Source organism: Typopeltis vanoorti, chromosome 25 (genome assembly GCF_054136105.1).
Source record: "Typopeltis vanoorti isolate ZY-2024b chromosome 25, IOZ_Tvanoo_1.0, whole genome shotgun sequence".
NCBI lineage: Eukaryota > Metazoa > Arthropoda > Arachnida > Uropygi > Thelyphonidae > Typopeltis > Typopeltis vanoorti.
Genome location: NC_143573.1, coordinates 33,651,067 through 33,675,526, shown reverse-complemented (window position 1 = coordinate 33,675,526; position 24,460 = coordinate 33,651,067). Strand labels below are relative to the sequence as shown.

General features: G+C 36.7%; 1 protein-coding gene across 1 annotated transcript in view; it reads right to left on the bottom strand.

The window, feature by feature from the left end:
• Window positions 1–13,693: 13,693 nt before the first annotated feature.
• The window catches only part of LOC150092642 (uncharacterized), a 344,763-nt gene continuing 333,996 nt past the window's right edge, over window positions 13,694–24,460 (bottom strand). Inside the window, exon 14 of the mRNA XM_090414597.1 lies at window positions 13,694–15,617. Coding sequence (XP_090270723.1) covers window positions 15,430–15,617 — 188 coding nt within the window. The 3' untranslated portion in view covers window positions 13,694–15,429. The remainder of the gene's footprint in view (window positions 15,618–24,460) is intronic.

The following is a 24,460-nucleotide window of genomic DNA, read 5'->3' as shown; positions in this document are numbered from 1 at the left end:
GAGTGGTTTATTCAGGAGTGGAGTCTAAAAGACGTCTTGTGACTAGTGGAGTGCCACAGGGCTCTGTTCTTGGACCACTGCTTTTCAATTTGTTCATCAATGATATTGGAAAGGATCTGAGAGGAAGTGTTCACTTGTTTGCTGATGATGCAAAGTTGGGTAGAGCAATTGTGAGTGCACAGGATGTCAAAATTTTACAGGATGATTTGGATAGTTTGGAGGACTGGGCTAGGAAAAATGGATGTCAATTTAATGTGGCAAAGTGTAAGGTTATGCACTTTGGGGGTGAAAAGAATAGCAGCAGTATATCGCATTGGTGGAACCATACTCCAGGAGATTGATGAGGCCAGGGATTTGGGAGTGTTGGTGGATAGGGAATTGAAGTTTAGGGGGCACATTGCAAAAGTAACTAAAACAGCTCACCAAATCACTTGGCTTCTGAAAAATACTTTAACATGCAGAGACGAACAAGTTGTTGTTCCTCTGTATCGAGCCTTGATAAGACCCCATCTGGACTTCTGTGCCCAGCTATGGGCACCAGGGTTTCTTTGTGATGGGGAGGAAGTGGAGAGGGTCCAGAGACAAGTGACCAAGATGATAGCAGGTCTGTGGAATGAACCTTATGAGAATAGGTTGAAGATTTGTGGGTTGCAGAAATTGGACGATAGGCGAAGGAGGGGTGATATGATTGAGACATTCAAATTACTGAAGGGTTTTTATAAGATTGATCCAGAAGATATTTTGAAAATATGACTGGTGGTGGGAGGACTAGGGGCCATGCATGGAAGCTGGGCAAGAGCGTGGTTGACAAGGGTGTTAGAGCTAGGTTCTTTACTTGGAGAGTGGTAAATGAGTGGAATAAGTTTCCAGAGTCTGTTGTGGGTGCTACGACCGTGAATGAGTTCAAGGCAAGGTATGATAGATACTGTGTGAATGTTGAATAGTTGTTCTTGACATGATGTTAGGGTCTCCCTCGATGAGTCTTTCGACTCCTTGGAGTTTCCCGGAACAATAATAATAATAATAATAATAATAATAATAATATGGTAAGTTACAGGTGCAGTGGATGCAATAGACTCCAGGATGTGCTAATGGGAGGAGAGGATCCTTGGAGGAGTTGAATATGTTTTAAGTTTTGCAGGTGGTTTAAAGGTGGCATTGAGATTATAATGGTGTAGGATTCTGTGGATTTTTTCTGATAACCTTTTAATGTATGGGATGGCTATGGTTTTGCTGTAATCTAGTTTCTTTTTTTATGATGTTTTATGAAGAACTTTATTAATAGTATTTTTTATTTTATTTATTAGTAAATTTATTTTGCCATATGAAGAACATAACGTATCATAACATAACAATATAAAGAACACATAACACTTTATAAACAAAATTAAAAACATAACACTCAACATAGATGATCTATTAGTCAGTTTCAACGTTTCTGCCCTTTTCACAAATGTCCCAATCAATGACACAATTCTTCTCCTACGGAACAAATTTCTGCCCGATATTATGGCCCTCTTTGTCCACGTACTACGTTCTGGTTACTTCGTTTGGCAAAATAAATTTTACCTACAAAAAGAAGGTACGGTCATGGGCTCACCACTATACCCCTCAATTGCTAACTTCTATATGGAGGCTTTTGAGCAAAGTGCTCTTGATTCCTTCACTCTAAAACCTACAGTGTGGCTTAGATACGTTGACAATGTGTTCGTTATCTGGCCACATGGGTGACAAACATTCAACACATTCTTTAGCCACCTGAACAAACAACATGAACACATACAATTTACTATTGAAATTGAAAATCAGAACTCGCTCCCGTTCCCGGATACACTGGTCACACATCTTCCTTGAGATAGTCTATCCTTCATGGTCTACCGCAAATCTACACACACTGGCGAATACATACATGCTAATTCATACCACCACCCATCACAAAAATATGGCGTCATTAACACCCTTAAAAACAATGCTATAACAATTTGCTCTAACCAGCAAGCTCTTAAACAAGAACTAAAAATAATCAGCGACACATTTATAAATAATGGCTATAACAAAAATACTATTAATAAAGTTATTCATAAAACATCATCAAAAAAGAATCTAGATTACAGCAAAACCATAGCCATCCCATACATTAACTCCCCAACCGGCCATGATGTCTATAAACGTCGAGATAAATCTGAATACAAAGCTCTAAAACCCATTGAATAACATGGATAAGAAGTGCAATTTGGTGTCACTATTTCATCCACATTGGCCGGCAAAGAGGTTAAAGGGTTATCAGAAAAAATCCACAGAATCCTACACCATTATAATCTCAATGCCACCTTTAAACCACCTGCAAAACTTAAAGCATATTCAACTCCTCCAAGGATCCTCTCCTCCTATTAGCACATCCTGGAGTCTATTACATCCACTGCACCTGTAACTTACCATACATTGGTGAAACTGGATGCACAATCCCTATACATAAGAAAGAACACATAAGACACTTTAAATATAACAATTTCGGTGAAGCAAGCCTCTCAGATCACACTCTCAACACCTTACACCAAATCAACTGGAAAAGTACTCACTCTTTACTCCATACAAAAACCTGGTATGAAAGAAAATTTAAGGAAGCCTGTGAAATTCTGATAAACCACCCAAATATCAACAATAATGGTGGCATGAAAATTCCAAGAATCTGGATGGCATATATTCAGCCTATTTAATATTTGAAAATATTAAGTTGAAAACCATGAAATAGAACGAGTTACTTCATATGTATATTTGGGCCAATTGTTATCCTTTAAGGAGTGCCAAAGAAAAGAGACCTTGGATGGATGGCTTATGGGAAAATGAGAGACATATTCAGAAATGATATCCCTATGAGTCTAAAATGGAAAGCTTTCGACCAGTGCATACTTCCTGTCCTAACATATGGAGGAGAAACATGGACTTTAACAGAAGCCCTAAACAAAAAGCTGAGAACAACACAACATCGCAGGGAAAGAAGTATGCTAAAAATAACATTGAGAGATAGGAAGCCAAATACCTGGATAAGATCTCAAACAGGTGTCATGGATATTGTAAAATACATTAAACAGGCTAAGTGGAGATGGACTGGCAATATTGCCAGATGCAGTGATGGGAGTTGGACTAGAAAAACAACAGAGTGGAGACCAATGGATGAAGCAAGACAAAGAGGAAGACCGAGAAGAAGGTGGAGGGATGAACTGGAACAAATTGCATGAGTGAGATGGATGGGAGAGGCAGAAAACCGAGTGATCTGGAAAACCATGGGGGAGACCTTCGTCCAGCAGTGGACAGAACCAAAAGGTTGAAGAAGAAGAAGATACTTCAGGACTCTAGGCAACCTTCATCTAGTATTGAAAACCATTCTGGTTGGAATTTATATATATATAATCATGATGTTAATATATATATATATATATATATATAGACTTGTTGCTCCTCAGCCCAATGTAATGTTACAACTAATAGATAATAATAATAATAGGACTCTAGCGTTGATGTAGTAAGTTTTTTTTTTTTTTTTTTCACCAGAGGTCAGGCCAATAATTTTTGTAATGGTTGGTCAGTAACTTTAGCAAACCATGTAGATTAGTGCAGCTTGTTTCTCTGTATATAGTATATATGCTCCAGAAGATGACCTTGATATAAAGGTCGAAACGCCGAGTATGGGTTTTGGTTTATATTAAACTAAAGTTTTACTCAAACACGGTAGTTGTCTCCATAATTTCCAAAATGTATTTAAGTTTGCAATCATAGTCAGTGGTATACATGAGTACTTTCATAATTTAATAGCATTTTAAATAATATGGTGACACACTATTTTACAGCTTATATATGGACAATGTATGCTTTTTACATTGATTCAACCTCAGTATCTTCTTTGGTCTAGCTCCTAACTGATGAGATCTCAATAAAACTCAAAATAACGTACAGCAATATACACATATCTTTATATATGACCTACCTTTCCATAATGCATAGCAATATACATGTCTGAAAGGGAGTGTGTTATGCATTATGGGATACTGAGGCATGTGATGTAATATCAGAAACCTCTCTACAAGTAGACTAGTTGTGAAGATACTTCATATGCAAACTTTGTTTGTTTACACTTTGGTAAAGTTTAAACATGAACTCTTGTTTGAATAAGAGTTCTTCTTTAAATCTTTGTTTATTGCATGCGTCTTGTTAAACAAGTATGTTGATGCTGCTATTAAGTCACTGTTCATTCCCTTAAACTATGGTAATATTTATCAAGTCCTACTATCTTACCTCAAGTTTAGTTAATTCTTCATCCACCTCCTGCTCACTTACTATCAGCCCCCTCCTCTTCTATTTTCCTCTGCACTTAAGCTCTGCATGTCAGGATAAAATATTCTGAAGAACTGTTCTTAAATACCTCAGCAATGTTGCGGTTACCATTCTACTGTTTTCGAACTAATATCATCCTCTCATAATCATTCTTTCTTCTGCTGATCAAGTACAAGAAGAACTCACTGAGATTTTTTTCTTGTCCTGATTAGCTAATTTTTCTTCATACTGTATGTAGGTACTGTTGCTATTCCTAACAACCAAATCTCATTCCTTACTCACTCTTTGCACTCCTCATGCATCTTCACTTGGTATTTTACATCTACTTACCTTATTTCACTTCCTGATATATAGAATACATTCAGACACTCGTTGTATGTTATTACTGCATGCTGTTTCCTTAACTTTCAAATTTCATATTATTATTATCATTACCCAAGACCCAATGGAGTCAAAGACTCATCTGGAAGTCCTTTTATCAAACACACACAGCTCATCATACTATGCTTTAAACACACTCAAATTTTCTGCAGACACAACACTCTCAGGCAAGGCATTCCAATCATCCACAACTCTGCATGAAAAAACCTGCTTCTCACTCCCCTACTCGCACCCTCTTTATACAGTTTCCAGGGATGACCTCTGGAAACTGTATAAAGACATTCTCTACAGAAAATAGTGGGAGATCAGGGGAGAACCTCTCCAGCATTGATCCTATAACAACCCCTTAATAACTTGTAGGTCTCTATCATATCTCCCATCTTCCTCCTGTCCACCAGACTCTGCAAGTTACATCTTCTCAATCTTTCCTCACACTCGACATTCCAGAGGTTAGAAACTACCTTAGTCAGTCACCTCTGAACCCTTTCCAACATCTCTTCATCCTTCTGAAAACCAGGTGACCAAATCTGGGCACAATAGTCCATGTGGCCTAATAAAAGTCTTATACAATGGAACAAAAATCTCCCTACTTCTACAAGTCACCCATGAAGCTTTTGTGCTGTCTTCACAATTTTGGTTATGTGTCCCCTAAATTTTAGATCCTTATCCACTATCACCCCCAGATCTCTTATTTCCTCTCCCTCCGACAATATATCCTCACCAAGCATAAATTATGCATCCCATTTTTCTTTTCCAAATTTTAAAACCTTACATTTTGCAACATTGAACTCGCATCCCCATTCCCGTGACCAATCATTCAATTTATTCAAGTCTTCTTATAAGGCCACAACATCCTCTCTACTCTTCACGGTTCTTCCCAACTTTGAATCATCTGCAAACAACTGAATATCTCCATCCAAATCTTCATCAATATCATTAATATACATGTTAAACAGCAATGACCCAAAAACAGACCTCTGAGGCACACCACTAGTAACTTTCCTTTTCCTGGATATTGCTCCCCCATACACAACTTGTTGATACCTATCAGATAGCCAGTCTCCAATCTAATATCCAACCCCATCCACTCCAGTTTGACTGCCAACTTATCATGTGGTAATCTATAAAAAGCCTTTGCAAAATCTAAGTAATATAAGATTTTATTATGTGTATTCTTCTCCTCTGTCCATGGAAGCAGTCACCTTATTGTAATTAAGTAAGTAGATTACTAAAACATGACCTCCCTTTAGTAAATCCATGCTGTCCATGAAAGATAATACTATTGTTGTTAACCCAATTCTGAATCCTAGTTCACACAAGCTTTTCCAACAACTTAACTACAACACCTGACACACAGATAGGCCTATAGTTTGATGCTTGAGTTCTATCACAACCTTTATGAAGTGGCACAATCTTTCCCTCCTTCCACTCCTTAGGAACTTGATCAAGTGCAAGACTCATATTAAAAAAAATATGTGAAGGCCAGTGTCAACTCCCTGGCACATTATTTCAGAATACATGGTGATATATTATTAAGTCCCACAGCCTTATTAACATCTAGTTTGCTCAACTCCCCATACACCTCTTGATTACTTAGAGTCAGTCTCTCTTCTCCATCATCAACTACTCTCAATCTCTCCATGAAGTCACATTCACAAGATTGAAAGACCTTTATGAACTGCTCATTAACTATCTCCACTGCACCTTCTGCAACAGCTGTCTTTATACCATTTTCTCCAATCAATGTCATAATTCCATAATCATTCATTCTTTTGCTGGCTACATATCGAAAGAACTCCTTAGGATTCTTTTTGGCTTCATTAGCTAACTGCTGTTCATACCTCTCTTTAGCTATCCTCACGAACTAAGTCACCTGCTTTGCCTGGTCTTTATAGTCTTCATGGAATTCGTTATTTCCACTTCTCTTATGTTGCCTCCATAATGCCCTTTTTCTCTGTATTGCATGTTTAATCTCTTTATTCATCCATTTCACACCTACCGCCTTTAACCTTCTCACCCTTGGAATACATTTAGACACTGCATCTACTAGATAGTTTTGAAAATCCCCCAAGCTGCATTGATCTCTTTTCCAGCTAACTCCTCATTCCATGCTACACCCGCAAGCTGTCTCCTGAGCTCTTCATAATCACCCCTTCCCCTTGTAGTTCCACATATGCCCTTTTCTCACAGAGGTCCTCACACTGCTGGCAACTAACCAGGTAATCACCTCATGGTCACTCTCACCAATTGGTGGGTGATTTGACACCTCATTTATAATTACATTCTCTGATGAGATGACCAAATCCAAGATCCTCAATCCTTGCGTGCCCTCTGTTACATACTGTCTGAGGTAGTTATCCCTCAAAAACTCATTTTCTTTACTTCTAGTTGCTATCTCATCATTCCGGTCTATATTGCCATAATTAAAATCGCCCATAATGATCACTCTTTTTTTGCTTGGCTAATTTGGTCATACCTTTCATTATCACTACCATCCACATTACCTGGTCTATAACAACATCCAACCAAGTACTTCATTCCATTCACCTCTATCTCACGCCATACTGCCTCTAAACCACTGGCACTATTTCCCTCTTGCATGTCTACTTTGTATGGACATAACTTTTTCTCTATCATCAATAGCATTTCTCCTCCATTTTTTACCCCTTCTATCCTCACAAAACACATCATATCCTTCCATATCTATTCCTGTCAGGATGTAGTCCTGATCTAACCATGTCTCACTTATTCCAACAATTTTTGGATGAACAGACTCAATTAGTGCAACCATTTCATCTGCCTTGTTTCTTACACTTCTGGCATGTATATATAAACATAACAGCTCATTCTTGGATCTATAGCTAGATCCACTGATAACACTCGTTCAACATGATCTCTCCATGCTCAACTGGGATCATTTCCCTTTCTGCTTATTCATTTTAGAACCCTCTTCAATTCCAACTGTTTCCTCTTGATCCCAGGTCATCCCATTCCTTTCCTGTCTACACATGCTCTCAGATCCTCTTGGAGCATCCACCTTTTTCACGCTGTGTACCCCTGTCCACCCCAAGCTTCCCCGTTTCCCTGTTCCTCTTGCACACCCATTCTCTCATTTTCCATACTCATGCCACTTACTTCCTCATTCATAACCACCTCTTCAATCTCTCCTGTCGTACTCTCCTGCTCTTCCACATAACTTCCCACTTGATCTGATTCATTGTTTATACTCTTCTACCTTCCAGCAACAGTCTCTCCACGTGACTCACACAATAACCACTCAAATGCAGTGCATCGCTCCCGTACAGTTCACTTCATCCTTCAAACTCATTCTGCACATTAACAACTTATATTCCCTTCTCCTCACACATTTCGACCAACATACCATTCATAATCCTTGCTCTCCACCTCATCTCACCACAGTCATACCTAGGTGCCTCCTGATATCCATTCTGACATACTCTTTGTCTTCTATCCAGTCATTCGTACCTATTAAAACCATCAACTCCTTCGCTCGTTCCCTCCTCATATCCAATACTTCAATCACTCTCTACTCATTTTACCTCCTGGAAAACATATATATATCCTTTCCTCATAGAAGTCCTCATTATGGCTGCTCAACACGGTGATCATCTCATGGTCACTCTCATCAACTGGGGAGAGAAAGAAAGAGAGAGAGAGAGATTCAATACCTAATTTCTAATAACATTCTCTGATGAGATGATCAAATCCAAGACTCTTATATTCCCTTTGTTGTTTAGTGCTTAAGATATCTATCCCTCAAGAACTCAAGAAATTAATTTCCTTATTCACAGATGTTATCTCTTTATTCCAATCTATATTGCAATGATTAAAATCACCCATAATTACTGCCCTTTTCTTATCACACTCATTCTCAGGACTATAGCAACATCTGGTCTGGTTGGCCTAGTAGGTAGCGTATCTGCTCTCCAATCAACAGGCTGTAGGTTCAAATCCTGTTGTGGGCATGGATGGTTGTGATTGTCATTAGGCGAGAGAGATGAATTTCATTGCCCAGTGTGAAATCACCACCCTCTGGAGGAATGGAGTGGGTTGAAAAAGATTCAGATTTGGTTTCTACAGCAGTGTTTCTAGACTGTGTAAAAAATAAATGAAAAAAAAAAATATATATATATATATATAAATATATAATTAATAAATGGGGAAAAAAATCCTTAGCCCACCAGTACTATAAGTTTATAGAAGCCTTTCATAGTGGGAGTGACAAAAAGAAATCATCATCATCAAATTCCTGCCATGTACCCTCAAGGGGTATACAGGATATGATAGTACTACATGAAAAAAAATTGACATCATTACTAACTTCCTATCTACAATTTTCCTCCAAATCAGTCTGTTACTTGTCAAGACATTATCAGATCTTATATTTCTATCGTCTAAGGTATTTTGTACTGTATCAATCCACCTATATCTTGGTCTTCCTCTGGGTCATTTTTCTGCCAACCTGGCAGAGAACACTTGTTTTGCTAATCATTCTTCACCCATTCTGTTTAAGTGACCATACCACCTGAGATTAGCTCTGCTAATGCATTCCTGGATACTGACAATGTCAAGTTCTTTCCTAATATCCTCGTTTTTAATATGATATTGCCATTGATGCCATCTGTTCACGCCTCTAATCTTTCTCAGGACTCTCATATCTGCGGTCTCTAGTTTTTGGTCAAGTGTTTTACTTCTGAACCAGCTCTCAGATCCATAATTTTAAACTGGTTTGAACACTGTCTTGTATACAGCTAATTTAGTGTTCCGACTAATTTCTCTCTTATTCCATATGAATTTATTCAATTGACTTCCCACCATACCAGCTTTGCTGATTCTGTTATCTATTTCTATATTTAATTTACCATCTTCACTAAAAATTGTGCCTAAGTAGCTGAAATGTTTTACTTGTTCCACAGGTTCTCCATTCACAACACAGTTGACATTTTCAATGATTCTGCCTATTTTCATTGTGAAAATAGGCAGAATCATGAAAATAGGCTGACCTTCATACCATATCTATTACAACAGTTATTCAATTTAGTCAGAGAATCCTGCAGACTTGTAGTGGATTTATATAGAAGTATAACATCGTCCGCATAAAGCAAAGAGCTGAGATTAACACCTCCAATTTTGATATCATGTTTAATACCACTTTGCTTCATAATGTGATCTATATAGATAATGAATAACAGAGGGAACAATGTACATCCTTGTCTGACACCAGATTTAACATGAAACCATCTTCCTGTACTTCCTTCAATTCTAACTGCTGACTTACAACTCAAATAAAGACTAAGTATTGCTTGATATAATGCCCCATTGACACCATATAACTGTAGCGTCTTGAATAGCTTCTCTCTTGGCACCTTATCATATGCCTTTTCCAAATCGACAAAACTTAAATACAGATCTCTGTTATATTCCCATGCTTTCTCGACTATTTGTCGTAAAGTGAAGATCTGATCCTGACAGCCTCTATTTGGCCTGAATCCAGCTTGTTCTTCACCAAGCTTTTCTTCCACAATTCTTCTCAACCGTTTCTCAAGTATACTTGCATAGATCTTGCCAGGAACACTCAGTAGGGAAATACCTTAATTCTCACATTCAGTTTTATTTCCCTTTTTAAATATGGGTACTATGAGAGCTCTACTCCAATCATCAGGAATTTGTCCCTCTGTCCAGGCTTTCTGAACTATGCAGTGCAGCCACTGTAAGACTTTTATACCACCATACTTCAGCATTTCTGGTCGAATATCAGAACATCAAAAAGAAATCATCCCACTAAATCTTTCATCCTATCTGGTTCAAAAATAATGCCATTCTCTCTCCTCCCCCACTCTCCACCTCATCTGGCATAATTTGTATGCGATTATCAATGGCACTTCCCCTTTCTTTTTCCCATTCATATCCTTACAAAAAATTTCACACTTTTCTGTCTCTATTCCATTAGGATATCATTGTCATCCAACCATATTTCACTTATTCTTACTACTTTGGGTTGAATGAACTTAATCAATGCAACAATTTCATCTCCCTTATTTCTGATACTCCTGGAATTAACCTTTCTTCTTCCATAATGAATTATTATGATTCAGTAATTCAATTCTGGGATATTATCCAGTCCTACCATGACCTCTAGCTGTGACTTCACACTTGTCCTTGTCTATTCCTCTTTATCACTACCTATCTTATATCTTATACTTTTCCCAATATTTAATGCTTCTCTTGCATTCCAAGCCATCTTATTCTTCCTTTGCTAACTACCCTCATACACATATTCACTACTGCTTCTAGCATCCCATCTTTCCTAACTCCGCTCATTTTCTTGTTTGTTTTACATTCCACTCAGCCTCTCCATTTGCAAACATCTTTGTCTGTCTTATGTTACTCTCTTGCTCTTCCCTGTCATCATTTACTCAGATCTCTTGTTTACCTCTATCATTATTGTCTTCTCCAGCTGACTCACACCATCTGCATTCAAATACAGTTCATCATGCTTACACAGTTCCATCTGTCTCTCAAATTCATCCCATATGTTTGCAAACTGCCAACATACTATTATGATCTTTGCTTGCTATTTCAACTCATTACTGTCATATTTGGGCAATGCCCTGACTACCATTCCTACTATACTGTTATCTTTCTCTCCTCAACAATTTCCTGATATTCCTTCTCACATTCTCCTTCAGCACATCCAAATCATTTTTATCTTCCCTTCACTGCTAATCCTTTTGCTTGTTCCCTGCTCCAAAGCATTGATTACCCTGCACATCCTCTCTCCTAAATAGCAAACCTTGTGCACCCTCTCAACTCACTACATCTCGAATAATGGAATTCCAATACGACATCAATCATGAATCATTAGTTATCTCATTCTCGCAGTTATCATTCATTTATCAATCTTTCACACTCTTCCATTAATATTAATCAACCTTCTAATGTCATTCTACATATCCTTTTTATTACGAGGGAGGGGGGGGGTCTGTAAAGTTCTGATAAACATCTAGAACAAAAATGATATTAAAGTAACTGATATAACCACAAGAAAGAACATTTGAGGATATAAGAAAATATACGTTATCTTCATAACTCTGATACTGGTATGTTTTTCTTGTTATATCAGCTGCTTTAAAATCATTTTGTTCTAGATGTTTACCAGAACTTTCCAGACCCCCTCTCTCTCATATCTCTTGCCTCATCTTCACCAATTCAGCTTTCCAGTCTTGGATAATTTTCTCACTGTCATTCATAATCTCAATCATGCAATAATTGTACTGTCTTTCTCACTGTCAATTACACTCATTTCTTTACCAACACTCATGGTGTCTTTCTCACCCTTTTGCCTACTAAAGTACTTATGCTCTGCACTATCTACCACAATTAGTCTAGCATTGTTCATTCTGTGATCTCAACTATCATTCAAAGAAACTTTGCAGTCCATTAGAATATCACACTACCTGTTGAAAGTTTCTTCACTTGGTTATATTATAAGTTAAAGATGTCAAGAAATTATATTCTTGGTTTCATTCTTTATTCAAGTGTAAGCAAACAGAATTTGCACAATTGATGTGAAGTCATTAGTCTCTATATATAAGTAGAACAGTCACGAAGTTACTTCACACACAAAATGTTGTCTGGGTAGTGGCCCCTCCCTTCTTTTCCTTCCATAATGCACACATTATACATGTCTATAAGGATATGTGCCTTGCATTATGGGATATTAAGGCAACTGATGTGGAGTCGTTAGCGTCTATATACAAGTAGCCTAGTTGTGAAGTTACTTCATGCGCAAACTTTGTTTGCTTACACTTGGATAAAGGATGAAATCAAGAATATAATTTCGTGGCATCTTTAACTGATCACAGTAGCTGCATATCTGTACACATTCACTTCTCTTGTACATCCTCCCCACATACACTCCCTTCCCCATGCATACATACTGCACTTGTGACAACAAACTATTTTGGAAAAATTAATGTCATTGATGACATTTCACCTTCTGCCTTACATGATACTAACACAATGACTTTACATCTATTATCATTTTGTACAATTATCCAGTTAAATTTCAATGGAGATGCCAGGAATTAAAAATTGCATTTACTAGCTTCTACAAAATCATGAAAGAAATAACAGAAAATCTGAATAGCTTACACTCTGAGAGTACCATAAACCTTCACCATGTTTTTTTTAAATATTAATCTTATCCATGAGAGGTAGACAAACTACAATACATTTACAACTATAGTATGGGTGTGGGATAAGGTTAGATAATGTAGGAAACCATCAACCAAACATGTAATTTTTTTTTTTTTCAGGCTAGAATTCCAATAAGCAGGGTTATGGTTTCAGGCTGGGCTATCACCTAAAAACATTCACAATATATATAGCACAGTCAGATTTGAACACATCCTATTGGTTGGAGAGCACAGACAGTATCCAAATGACTAACAAAGCTAAATATCATTTATGGGTTTAGAAGGAAGGGGAAAAAGTAAATAATCTTGCATTTTTAGCAATAAAAATTACTAGAAATGGTTAGGCTGTAGATAATTCCAAACAAAGACACTTACTAAAAAAAAACTTTCAGTTGGAATGGAAACAGGAAGTTATATAAAAAATAGTACCAAACGGATTAAATTAAGGACACCAGTGATGACAAAATTTAAACAGATATGGCACTATGTCACTTGATTAAAAACCAGACATACTAAACAAATTAGGTTCTTAAGTGGAACCATATCACATCTTACAGGAAATGTAATGACCATCTGTCAACTTCTGCAGATATACTGTACTGTTTAGATGCAAATGAACAAGTTTATATGGACTCTAGAAAATTCTTGCTGAAATTTATCTGCACATCCTCCATAATGTTGTTTACTGCACAGTGTGATAATAAAAACATACATAATTACTGATTATAGCATGTTTATTGGCATGCAACTGATTTATAAATTGAAACTATATTTTTATACAACTTCTAAATTAAGTTTTATATACCACTCATTAAACAATTGATAGTCACAAAATTATTTTCAGCTCTTGAAAATTTAGAGTGCCTAGATGCATTGCACCTCCTCTCCCTTTGGTCATTCTACTGATACTGGGAAACCCCACATCTGGCAACAGAAGAGATCACTGTCTGAGGTGCAACAATGCATTAAATTTATCGAAGAAATGACAGGCGCTGATGAATGTTAACCTAGCAGTGCAACAAGTGATAGATTACATATGATATATTCTTGCAGCAAGACAATGCTTCCTAACATAAAGTTTTAAATATGCAACAGTTCAGCTACATTTAAAACAGCTTTTTGCTTGACCAGTTCTGAATGAAGAGCACCGTGCAAGTGCTATTAAAACCACACTTTAGATGAACTTAAGGAAAGTTTACACATGCAAATCATGAATTCACTCACAGTTAAAAGAGAATGTTTTCAATCTGTCTGAAAATAAAATATGAAGACTATCATTTTTATGATGATGACTATGTTGAAGTTTAGAAATTTGTGTAGAGCTTAGTCATTATCTATATTTAAAAAAAAAATATCTTTGTGATTGAATACTGCATAGTAAATGAAAATGACCTTAGTTCACATACTTTTACATACAAGAAAGGGAAACAAATAAGACGATCATTCTGTAAATGCCAGCCAGATAATTAATTCGAGTTTCATAACATTTTTCATGCACTGATTACAGTGAAATTACATTGCAAAAGAGGCCTCATCTTTTACCTTTCTTAATGTTTCTATTTGCATGGACTGACTGTATAATAATCCAGGCCTATTTATTTCATATTATTTCCTTTGGGGTGGCAGGGCCCTTCCACCCCCAAAGGGAAAAAAAAAACACTAGAAAATTTTCCAAAAATCTTTTCCTAATTAAAATTCATTTTTTTAAAAAATTTATGTTGTGTTGTATCTTCTGTTTCTATACTACTTATGAATTTGCGATCATTGCAGATGCTCAGTCATAGGTCGTATGCGATGCGTAGCGTGTATTCTCAAATTGTCTACTCAACTCGCCACACCCACATGATTAAATCCTGAGTGCACTACTGGACATATCTTTATTTATCTGGTTTCTAAATGTATGCCTTCTTGGACCAGCATTCCTCTTTTGTGAAAGAGAAAAAAAGCTCTGTTGTCTGTCTAAGACTGGTTAACTTATCAAGGAAGTGATAAGTCACAAAACCATTATAGTTTTAATAACTCAGGTACAAAGTCACCTATCCAAAAGCATGAATGTTAATTTTATTTTATTCATAGCTTGAGTTTCTTATATGAATCAACTATGCAACAAAGAAGCTAGTAGAGTAATCAGTATGTGAATAGAATATCTCATAATATCTGACTTAAAACTAATTACTATTAATTTAAAAATAAATTAGCAGAATATATGCAATATTCTGAGAAAAAGTCCCATGGAGCAGAAGTGCAATTAAAGAAATTGTGTTTAATGAATGAGGACTTCTTTCATTCGAAAGAATGTATGATATAACAAAACAATATCAGATGAAAAGAAAACTTACCTTTTTGGATACTTATTAAATATATCTCTTCAGAGGGCTATTATAATCATAGATTTACAAAGAAATTAAATGGACAATAATCAAGGTAAGTGTGCCATTGAAAATAATAATAATACATATTCAATAATACATCTATCTTCTCATTTTGTCTGTATATGTCATTTCCTAACTGCTGGCCATATTTTGTGATATTTAGTGCAATACTTCTGTATACATCTTTTCATAAACATATCCATATAGTTTTTCAAAATGTCATGATCTTTGCACATTCTGACATTGTAATTAATTAGATAGAAATTTCGACTGTTTAAGAGAACTCCTCTACAGAGTTTTGGTGGACAGCAACCTAAAACAGATACCAAGTATTAACTCGATTATTCAAAACTATGATTTCAAGTAATGGCATGCTAAGCCAAATTAAGACTAATCTAAGAGATACTCTAGATTAGTAATGTTAAAACTTTTCTTTGTTATCAGAACTAGAACAATAAATTCTGAAAAAATAAAATACATTCTGTGTAACATTTTACTTGTATGTAGAAATTCCTAGTTATATTTGGTTTTAATCAAAAATAGCAAAAGTTAACAACTCTTGCAAAGATCACAAAAGATAAGTTTTAAGGAAGATGAGGCTGTTTCACCATAAAGCTGGAAAATATCTGAATTCCAAACACATGCTCTTTGATGATTCATTAAAAAAATATATTTTCAGATTTAACTATTAAAAAGGGTATGCCAGGTGGCATTTCACTGAAGGGTTTGTGTAAAGAAGGGTCCCGTTTCAGATAATTTTTTTGGAATAATTAATTGTGAATAAGTATATGTTTATGAGAAATAATTATGGTAAAAGTTGTGTGCTTGCAGTGTTTTTAGTGTGTGTGTGTGGGCTTGTTTACAAAGGTGATTACAAAATTGTTATGGGGATGATAGAAGAGGAGAGAATAGGAACAGTAGAAGAGAGGGAATCAGAGAGAGAGAGAGATATGGCAATGATAGAAGAGGAGAGATCAGGATAAATGGAAGAGATGGAATGAGAGAGAGATATAGGAATGATAGAAGAGGAGAGAATACGAACAGTGGAAGAGAGGGAATGAGATAGAGTTATGGGAATGATAGGAGAGAATGGACACAGTAGGAGAGAGGGAATGAGAGGAATGCAAGGGAGCAATGGAACCAGGGATAGAGTGATGTCAGGAAGGCAGGTAAGTAGGGGAGCACAGAGAGAAAGTGTTAGAGGAGAGAGAGTGAGGGATGCATGTGAGCAATCAAGGAATAGGGTGGTAAGAGGTGTAATGTATGGGGACTCAATGATCTGTGGTGTTCAAGATAGGATGCGTGAGGAGTGTTTGCCTGGAGGAACAATAGAAAGTTGGCTATGGCAATTAAGAGGGGTGAAAAGGTGGGTGAGATGATTGTGATGGTAGGAACAAATGACTTGAGTGGTAATGTAAATTGGGCAGTGAGAGATATGAGATTCTTGCTTGAGGTTGTATGAAAGAAGACACAGAGAGGAATGATAATGTGAGTGTTGCCTAGGTATGATAGTGACGATCTGAGCGGAAGAGCAGTAATATTGAATAACATAATAGCTAGAATGTGTCCGAAGAGAGGATTGGAATATGTGGAGGCTTGGAGGGCGTTTGAGGATAGAGAGGAATTGTATGCGAGAGACCGCTTGCATTTGAATGAGGCAGGATGTAGGCATCTGGAGAGATTGCTGTTCTGAACAAGTCAGTGTGTCCCAGGGTGTATGGTAGCAGGGTGGCCTCTTGTGGAAATGGGTACTTGGGAGAAGGGGGATGCCATCAGGTAACACTGAGCCCAGTGGAGTCTAGAGAGGATAATGCTGGGTATAGAAACAATGGCATTTTTATGCTTTATATACCAATGCCAGGAGCATCTGGAATAAATGAGAAGAATTGGTGGTGCTGATAGCATCAGCCTGGCCAAAGATTATTGGGATCATTGAGATGTGGTTGACAGAAGAGGATACAATACAGCATTTTTCGGCAGGATAGGAAGGGAAAGTGTGGTGGTGGAGTACTGCTTATGATAAGTGACGACCTATGTCTTCTAAGAGTGGAGGCTTTAGAAAGCAGTGACACTAATGATTTTGAAAGCATATGGTGTGAGGTACCCCACTAAATTGGATATTTAGTGGGGTGTTGCTACAGACCAAGGAGCACAGAGGGTGGGGACCAGGAGATGTTTTGACAGTTGAGTTTGGCAAGTGCAAGAAGAATGATTGTTATGGGAGATTTTAACTACAGCAGTATAAATTGGGGAGAGGAAGATGCATGTAGCAATAAAGGAATGGAATTTCTAGAATTCTTGAGGGACAAATGTCTTAGGCAACATGTAATAGAGGGAACAAGAGGTTTAAGAGTTTTTGATTTGGTCATAGCATCAGAAGAATTGATAATAACTGAGATGACATGTCTCCCACCAGCTGGAGAGAATGACCATATGGTTTTGATTTGGAAGATGAATAGACATGCAGGTGTATCAAAGAGACAGGAATGTATGTGGAATTATAAGGCAGGTGATTATAATAGTCTTAGACATCAACTTGGGGAAGTTTCATGGAGGGAGGAATTGGAAGGAAGGGATATCATTAGTGCTTGGGAATTTGTGAAGGAATGTTCGTTAGCAGCAATGGTAAGCTGTATTCCATGAGTGAAGAAGAGGAAACAATTTGTAGTAAAGTGGATGACAAACAATATTAAACAGGAACTGCATGCTAAAAAGATGCTATGGAAGAGATATAAGGAGACAGGTGAAGATCAGATGCATGAAGAATATAAGACACATGCCAGGAAAGTGAATAGCATGGTAAGGAAGGCGAAACTGGAATATGAGAAGAGATTGGCCCTAGGATCCAAAGAAAATCCTAGGGAATTTTTTTAGCTATATGGCCAGTAAGAGGAGAAATGACTGTGGAAGAATGAAATTGTGGGATAAAAATGGGAATAGAATGACTGATGTAGTGGAATTGTTCAATGAACACTTTATTGGAGTATTTCATCCTGGAGGAGTAAATTTTAATACTAAAGGATAGGGCAGGTTTGAGGTTTATAGATGCAGGAGGAGAGTGTGTTCCAAATACTGAGTACTCTGGATGTCAGTAAAGCTGTGGGACTGGATGGTATTTCACCACGAGTTTTGAGAGAATGTGCTAAAGAACTGACAGCACCTTTGACCTTGCTTTTTAATGAAAGTCTGGCTACGGGAAAGGCGCCCAGGGAATGAAAGGAAGATAAGATAGTGCCACTGCATAAGGGCGGTAGCAGACTGGAAGTGTCTAATTATAGGCCACTTTGTGGGTCATCAGTAGTTGTTAAGATCTTGGAGAAATTAGTGAGGGACCATATACAGCATTGACAGATGAGGATAATGTTATCTGTGAGAGTCATCATGGATTTGTGAAGGGGCGCTCTTGTTTTAGCAATATGCTAGCCTTTATAATAAAGTTACAAGAGCAGTAGATGAGGGGCAAGGCATATACTGCCACTTTCTTGGACTTAGCGAAGGCATTTGACAGGGTGCCACATGATAAGCTGATATTTAAGTTGCAGCACATGGGTCTGGATGTCGGGTTGATCAACTGGATTCAGGATTGGCTGTCCAATAGGTATCAGAGGGTTGTATATGGTGGGTAAGTTTCATGGAGGCAGAGGGTTACAAGTGGGGTCTCATAGGGCTCAGTATTGGGACCTATATTGTTTAACCTTTATATCAATGTCATTGTCAGTGGATTGCAGGGGGATATTCAGTTGTTTATGGATGATGCGAAGCTGGGAAGGGTTATTAGTAATAGTGCAGATATGGTAGTCCTGCAAGAGGATTTGAATAAGCTAGACAGATGGGCAATTAATGAATGGGGAGTCAGTTTAATGCAGCAAAATGCAATGTCTTGAGGTTTTGGACACATCGATGGGACGCTGCATACTCTATGGGAGCTATACTGGAGGAAGTATGGGAGACAAGAGATTTGGGGTTGATGATTGATAGAAACTTGAAATTTAGGAGATATATTGCAAAGGTAGTTAAGGTAACACAGAGGATTGCTGCAATAATGAGAAGGACACTGACCTGCAAAGATAAAAGAGTTATCATTCCATTGTATAAGACTCTGATCAGACTACATTTAGACTATTGTTCTCAGATTTGGTCTCCAGGATTTGAAGGGGATAAATTAACTGTGGAAAGGGTACAAAAGCAGATAACAAAGATGGTTTCAGGGTACAATGTTATTTATGAGGATCGGCTGAGGGAATGTGGACTGCAGAGTTTGGTGGAGAGAAGGAGAGGTGATATGATTGAGACTTTTAAACTGTTGAGAGGTGGTTACAAGGTTGACACTGGGAAATTCTTTCGCATGAACAGTGGGAAGGAGTGATGACAAGAGACCATCCCTGGAAGTTACAAAAGGAAACTGTGAGCAAGAGGGTGAGGAGTGGTTACTTTGCACGGAGAGTGGTTGAACTATGGAATGCATTGCCTGATAGAGTGGTGAGAGTGAGAATGGTCAATGAGTTTAAGGTGATATGATAGACTTTGTGATTCCTAGGAAGGACCTCCCGTGATGAGTCTTTTGGCTCCATGGAGGCCTGAATAATAATAATAATAGAGCATAGTTTTGATTTTAGTCTTTTTGTGAAATGTAAGGTGTGATATATATGTATTTGTTCGATTATGTAGATAAGGTTGGTAAATTGGTAGAGCCTCTGCTAATAATGGCTCACACAAAAAGTTAAGCAAGTTTGAGTGTGATTAGTAGTTGGAAAAGATTAATTGTTTGATGCTGTTCGCACACTCTTCCTCGATGAGTCTTTGGACTCCCTGGAGGTGTCACATAATAATAATAATAATAATAAATTATGGATATCTAGGAATGGAAGGAGGGTGTGTATGTAATTTGTGAACTGAATGAGGACTTGGTGAGTGGTAATGTATTGGTAACTGAAAGTGTCAGTCGCGAGAATGCCATGAAAAGGATGAGTGCTCATTTCATAGCAAAGAGGGACAGTGTAAAAGAGTAGTGAAAAATTGGTAAGAAAGTTTTAAAAAAATAAAAGAGTGATCTAATGAACTTAACAACTGATGGTAAGAATGATGAAAATGATATGAATGTAACAGAAGTTCAAAAACAGAGTGCAATTAACAGTAAAGTAGCAAGCGGCATAAATGGTGAACAAGCATGTACGGCTGGTGATAAAACTGAGAGAGTGAATGAGAGCAAAAAAAATGACAGAAGATTTGAAAGCTGAGTTAGTTAAGATGAGGAAGAGATGAAACGGATGCAGAATGAAATGAAGAGACTTCGAGATATGTAAGAAGAGTGAAGAAGATGAAAACGAATGATATCAATATGAAAGAGGTAACAAAAGATCTGCAAGTGGTGTTGTATGGAGATTTGATTATTAGAGGTGTAACAAGTGAGAAAATGTACAAGGTTTGTTTTCCCTGGAGGTAAAATGAATAGAGTGATTGAGGCATTTGATATGAGGAGTAAACAAGGAAAAGAGTTGGTAGTGGTAATAAGAACAAATGACTTGACTGGGAACAAGGAACACATAAGAATGGATATCAGGAGGTTGTTGAGAATGATAAAAGATAACAGTATGATAGGAAAGGTAATCAGTGTGTTGCCTAGGTATGACAGTGATGAAATGAGGTGGAGAGCAAAGATTGTGAATGATATGTTAGCAGAAATGCGTGAGAAAGGAGTGCAGTTTGTTAATGTGTGAAATGAGTTTGATGGACGAATTGAACTGTATAAGAGTGATGGACTGCATTTAAATGGTTTTGGAGGTGATTTGGAGAGACTACTGATGGAAGGTAGAGAAATGAGTGCAGAGGATGAATCTGATCAAGTAAGAAGTGATCTGAAAGAGTAGGAGAGTAAGGAAGGAGAGACTGAAGTGGTAGTTATGAATGAAGAAGTGTGTAGCATGAGTATATATAGAGAGAAAACAAGTGTGCAAAACAAAACAAACAGGGAAATGGGGAGACTCAAGGTGGACAGGGGATCACAGCTTCAGAAAGGTTGATGATCGAAGAGGATGTGAATGTGTGTGTGTAGACAAAAAGGGAAGGCGATGACCTGGGATCAAGGGAAAACAGTTGATTTGAAGAAAGTTCTAAGATAAATAAGGAGAAAAATAAATGGCTTGAATTAATTGAACAAATTAATTGAGAAAATTGAACTGATATCACTTATTAGATGTGACTTCTCCATACTTAAGTATGGAGAAGTCACATCTAATAAGTGATATCAGTGAAACTTGCTATAGATCCAGGAATGAGTGTTATGTTTGTATACAAATGCTAGAAGTAAGAAACAAGGCAAATGAAATGGTTGCATTGATTGAATCTATATTCACCCAAAAAGTGATGAGGATGACATCCTGACAGGAATAGAGATGGAAGGATATGATGTGTTTCATGAAAACAGAAAAGGTAAAAAGGGAGAGGGGGGAGTGCTATTGATGATGAAGAAAGAGTTATGCTTATATGAGGTAAAGATGCAAGAGGAAAATAGTGGCAGTGGTTCTGAGGCAGCATGGTGTGAGATACATTTCAACAGAATAAAATATCTAGTCAAACGTTGCTACAGACCTGATAATGTGCGTGATAGTGACCATGAAATGTATAATGAAATTAGCCAAGCAAATAAGAAAAGAGTGATCATTATGGATGATTTTAAATATGGCAATATAGACTTGAGATGATGAGATAGTAGGAAGTAAAGAAAATGAGTTTCTCGAGTTTTTTTGAGGGACAACTACCTCAGTATGTAACAGAGGGCAAATGAGGATTGAGGATCTTGGATTTAATCATCTCATCAGAAGATGTTATTATAAATGAGGTGTTAAATCACCCTCCTGTTGTTCAGAGGGATCATGAAGTAATTACCTGCTAACAACCACCAGGTTACTAGCAAGTAATCACTGTGAGGATCCCTGTGAGGAAAGGGTATATGTGGAACTACAAGGCTAGTGATTATGAGAAGCTCAGGATAGCATGGAATGAGGAGTTGGCTGGAAAGGAGATCAATGTTGCTTGGGTGATATTCCAAATTTCTGCGGAACCCTAGGGTTCTGTTGAAAAAATTTGGGGTTGTTCCACAATAAAATTAGTTTTTGAACTCTAATTAGTAATTTAAAATATGTATGAAAAACTTTTTAAAATTACGTTTCAAAAATTTCAATAAAATCCGTTGCGTCAATTGGTGAATGAATGAATCGAATGCTTGCATTTGATTCTCCCACCACTAGTTAAGTCATATCTCCTGATGGAATCATCTGTCGTGATGTGGGGCACAGCAGTGCAGCATACGAACAGACGTATCAATCATAGATCAGTGATGTTTTGCACTGCAAACATTTTGTGATGTCTTATGCACTTTTCATATAAAAATAAAGTGGGCATCATATAAATTTATAATATTATGATTGTATATACCCCAAATTAAAATATAATGGATCACTGGTTAAGACAAGGAGTTTTTTTTTTTAAAAAAAAGTGTAGCAAACAGTTCACCTGTTTCTAGTGACAAGGAGACTCTGATGAAAATACAGATCAAGGCATTAGCATCACTTGTGTAGCAGATGAATCAAGGAAAATGAAAGTGTTGTTTGTCAATACTAAAACATCGCTAAGTCATAAAAAACATAAATACGACTCGAGTTATATTTAATACTCGAATTCACAAACACAGGAAATCCAGAGGTCCCTGATGGAGTATGTATATTATGAAATAAGATCTTATCAAATAGTTCATTAGCATCAGCTAAATTGCAGAGACATTTTGAAACGAACCATTCAGAATATAAAAATAAAGATGTCAAATTTTTTGAAAGAAAACTTGAGTCTCTTGACAAAACTAACCATTTTATGTTAAAAATGTTGTCAGATAACGAAAGGACAACAATGTCTTCCTGTATAGTGCTCACAAGTAAAGCACATACAATTTCAAAGTCTTCTAAAGCCATGCATCAAAGATGTTAAATGTATGTTCGATGAGAAATCCTGTCAACAAATTGATAAAATTTCTTTCTATAATAATAGTGTTTCACACAGAATTCATGATATGGTCGAGGATATTGAGCAGGAACTTATTTTAAGACTTCAATCAGATGATGAGTGCTCTTTACAATTAGATGAAACAATGGACGTTGCAAACCTATCAATTTTCTTAATTTTCATTTGTTATTACTACAATAATTCTATTGAAGAAGACATGTTACTCTGTGAACATTTACAAACCAATACAACTGGAGAAATGATATTTAAATGTCAATGATTTTATGAAGACTCATAGAATACATTGGGAGAATATGTCAATGTATGTAGCAATGGTGCAAAGTCAATAATAGGACCTGTGAAAGGGGTAGTAACACAAATTAAAAATGTTGCTAAAACGTGTACAAGTAGCCACTGTGTTCTTCATAGATATGCACTAGTTGCTAGACATCTTTAAAATGTATTTTAGATGAAACAGTGAAAATTATTAACTTTGGGAAAACAACCATTAAAAACTAAATTATACAAAATTATATATGAAGATATGGGCAGTCAACATACATCTTTGCTGGTACATACTGAAATTAGATGGCTGTCATGTGGCAAAGTTCTTGTCAAATTGTTTGAATTACACAGAGCTTGCCACAGGCTTACACAATGACAAATTTCTATTAACAGATCGCTTTAGAAACCTTTCGTGGTTCAGTCAAATTACTTATCTGGCAGATAAAAATTGAATGATGTTTCTCTCTTCCTTCAAGGAAAAAATGCAAATATTTTCAACAGAAAAGATAAATCACGATCATTATTCCAAAAGTTATAATACTGGACTGTTGAAAAAAAAAAAATAATATGGATCCATTTTCAACTTTAAACGACTTTTTACAGGAATCAAACTGTGAAACTGATGAGGAGATTCAAAAAGAAATTATATGTCATCTAAAATCAATAAATATGGTATTAAATTAATACTTTCCTCTACTAACAGATGACAATAACTATTGGGTTTTCAATCCTTTCAATATTAAAGAAAAACCAGAGGAACTATCTACTTCAGAATAAGAAAATGTTATTTACCTGACATCAAACAGCCAAATAAATGTTAAATTTAATGAAGTTTCATCACACAAGTTTTGGTGTGACTTAAAATAAGAATATCCA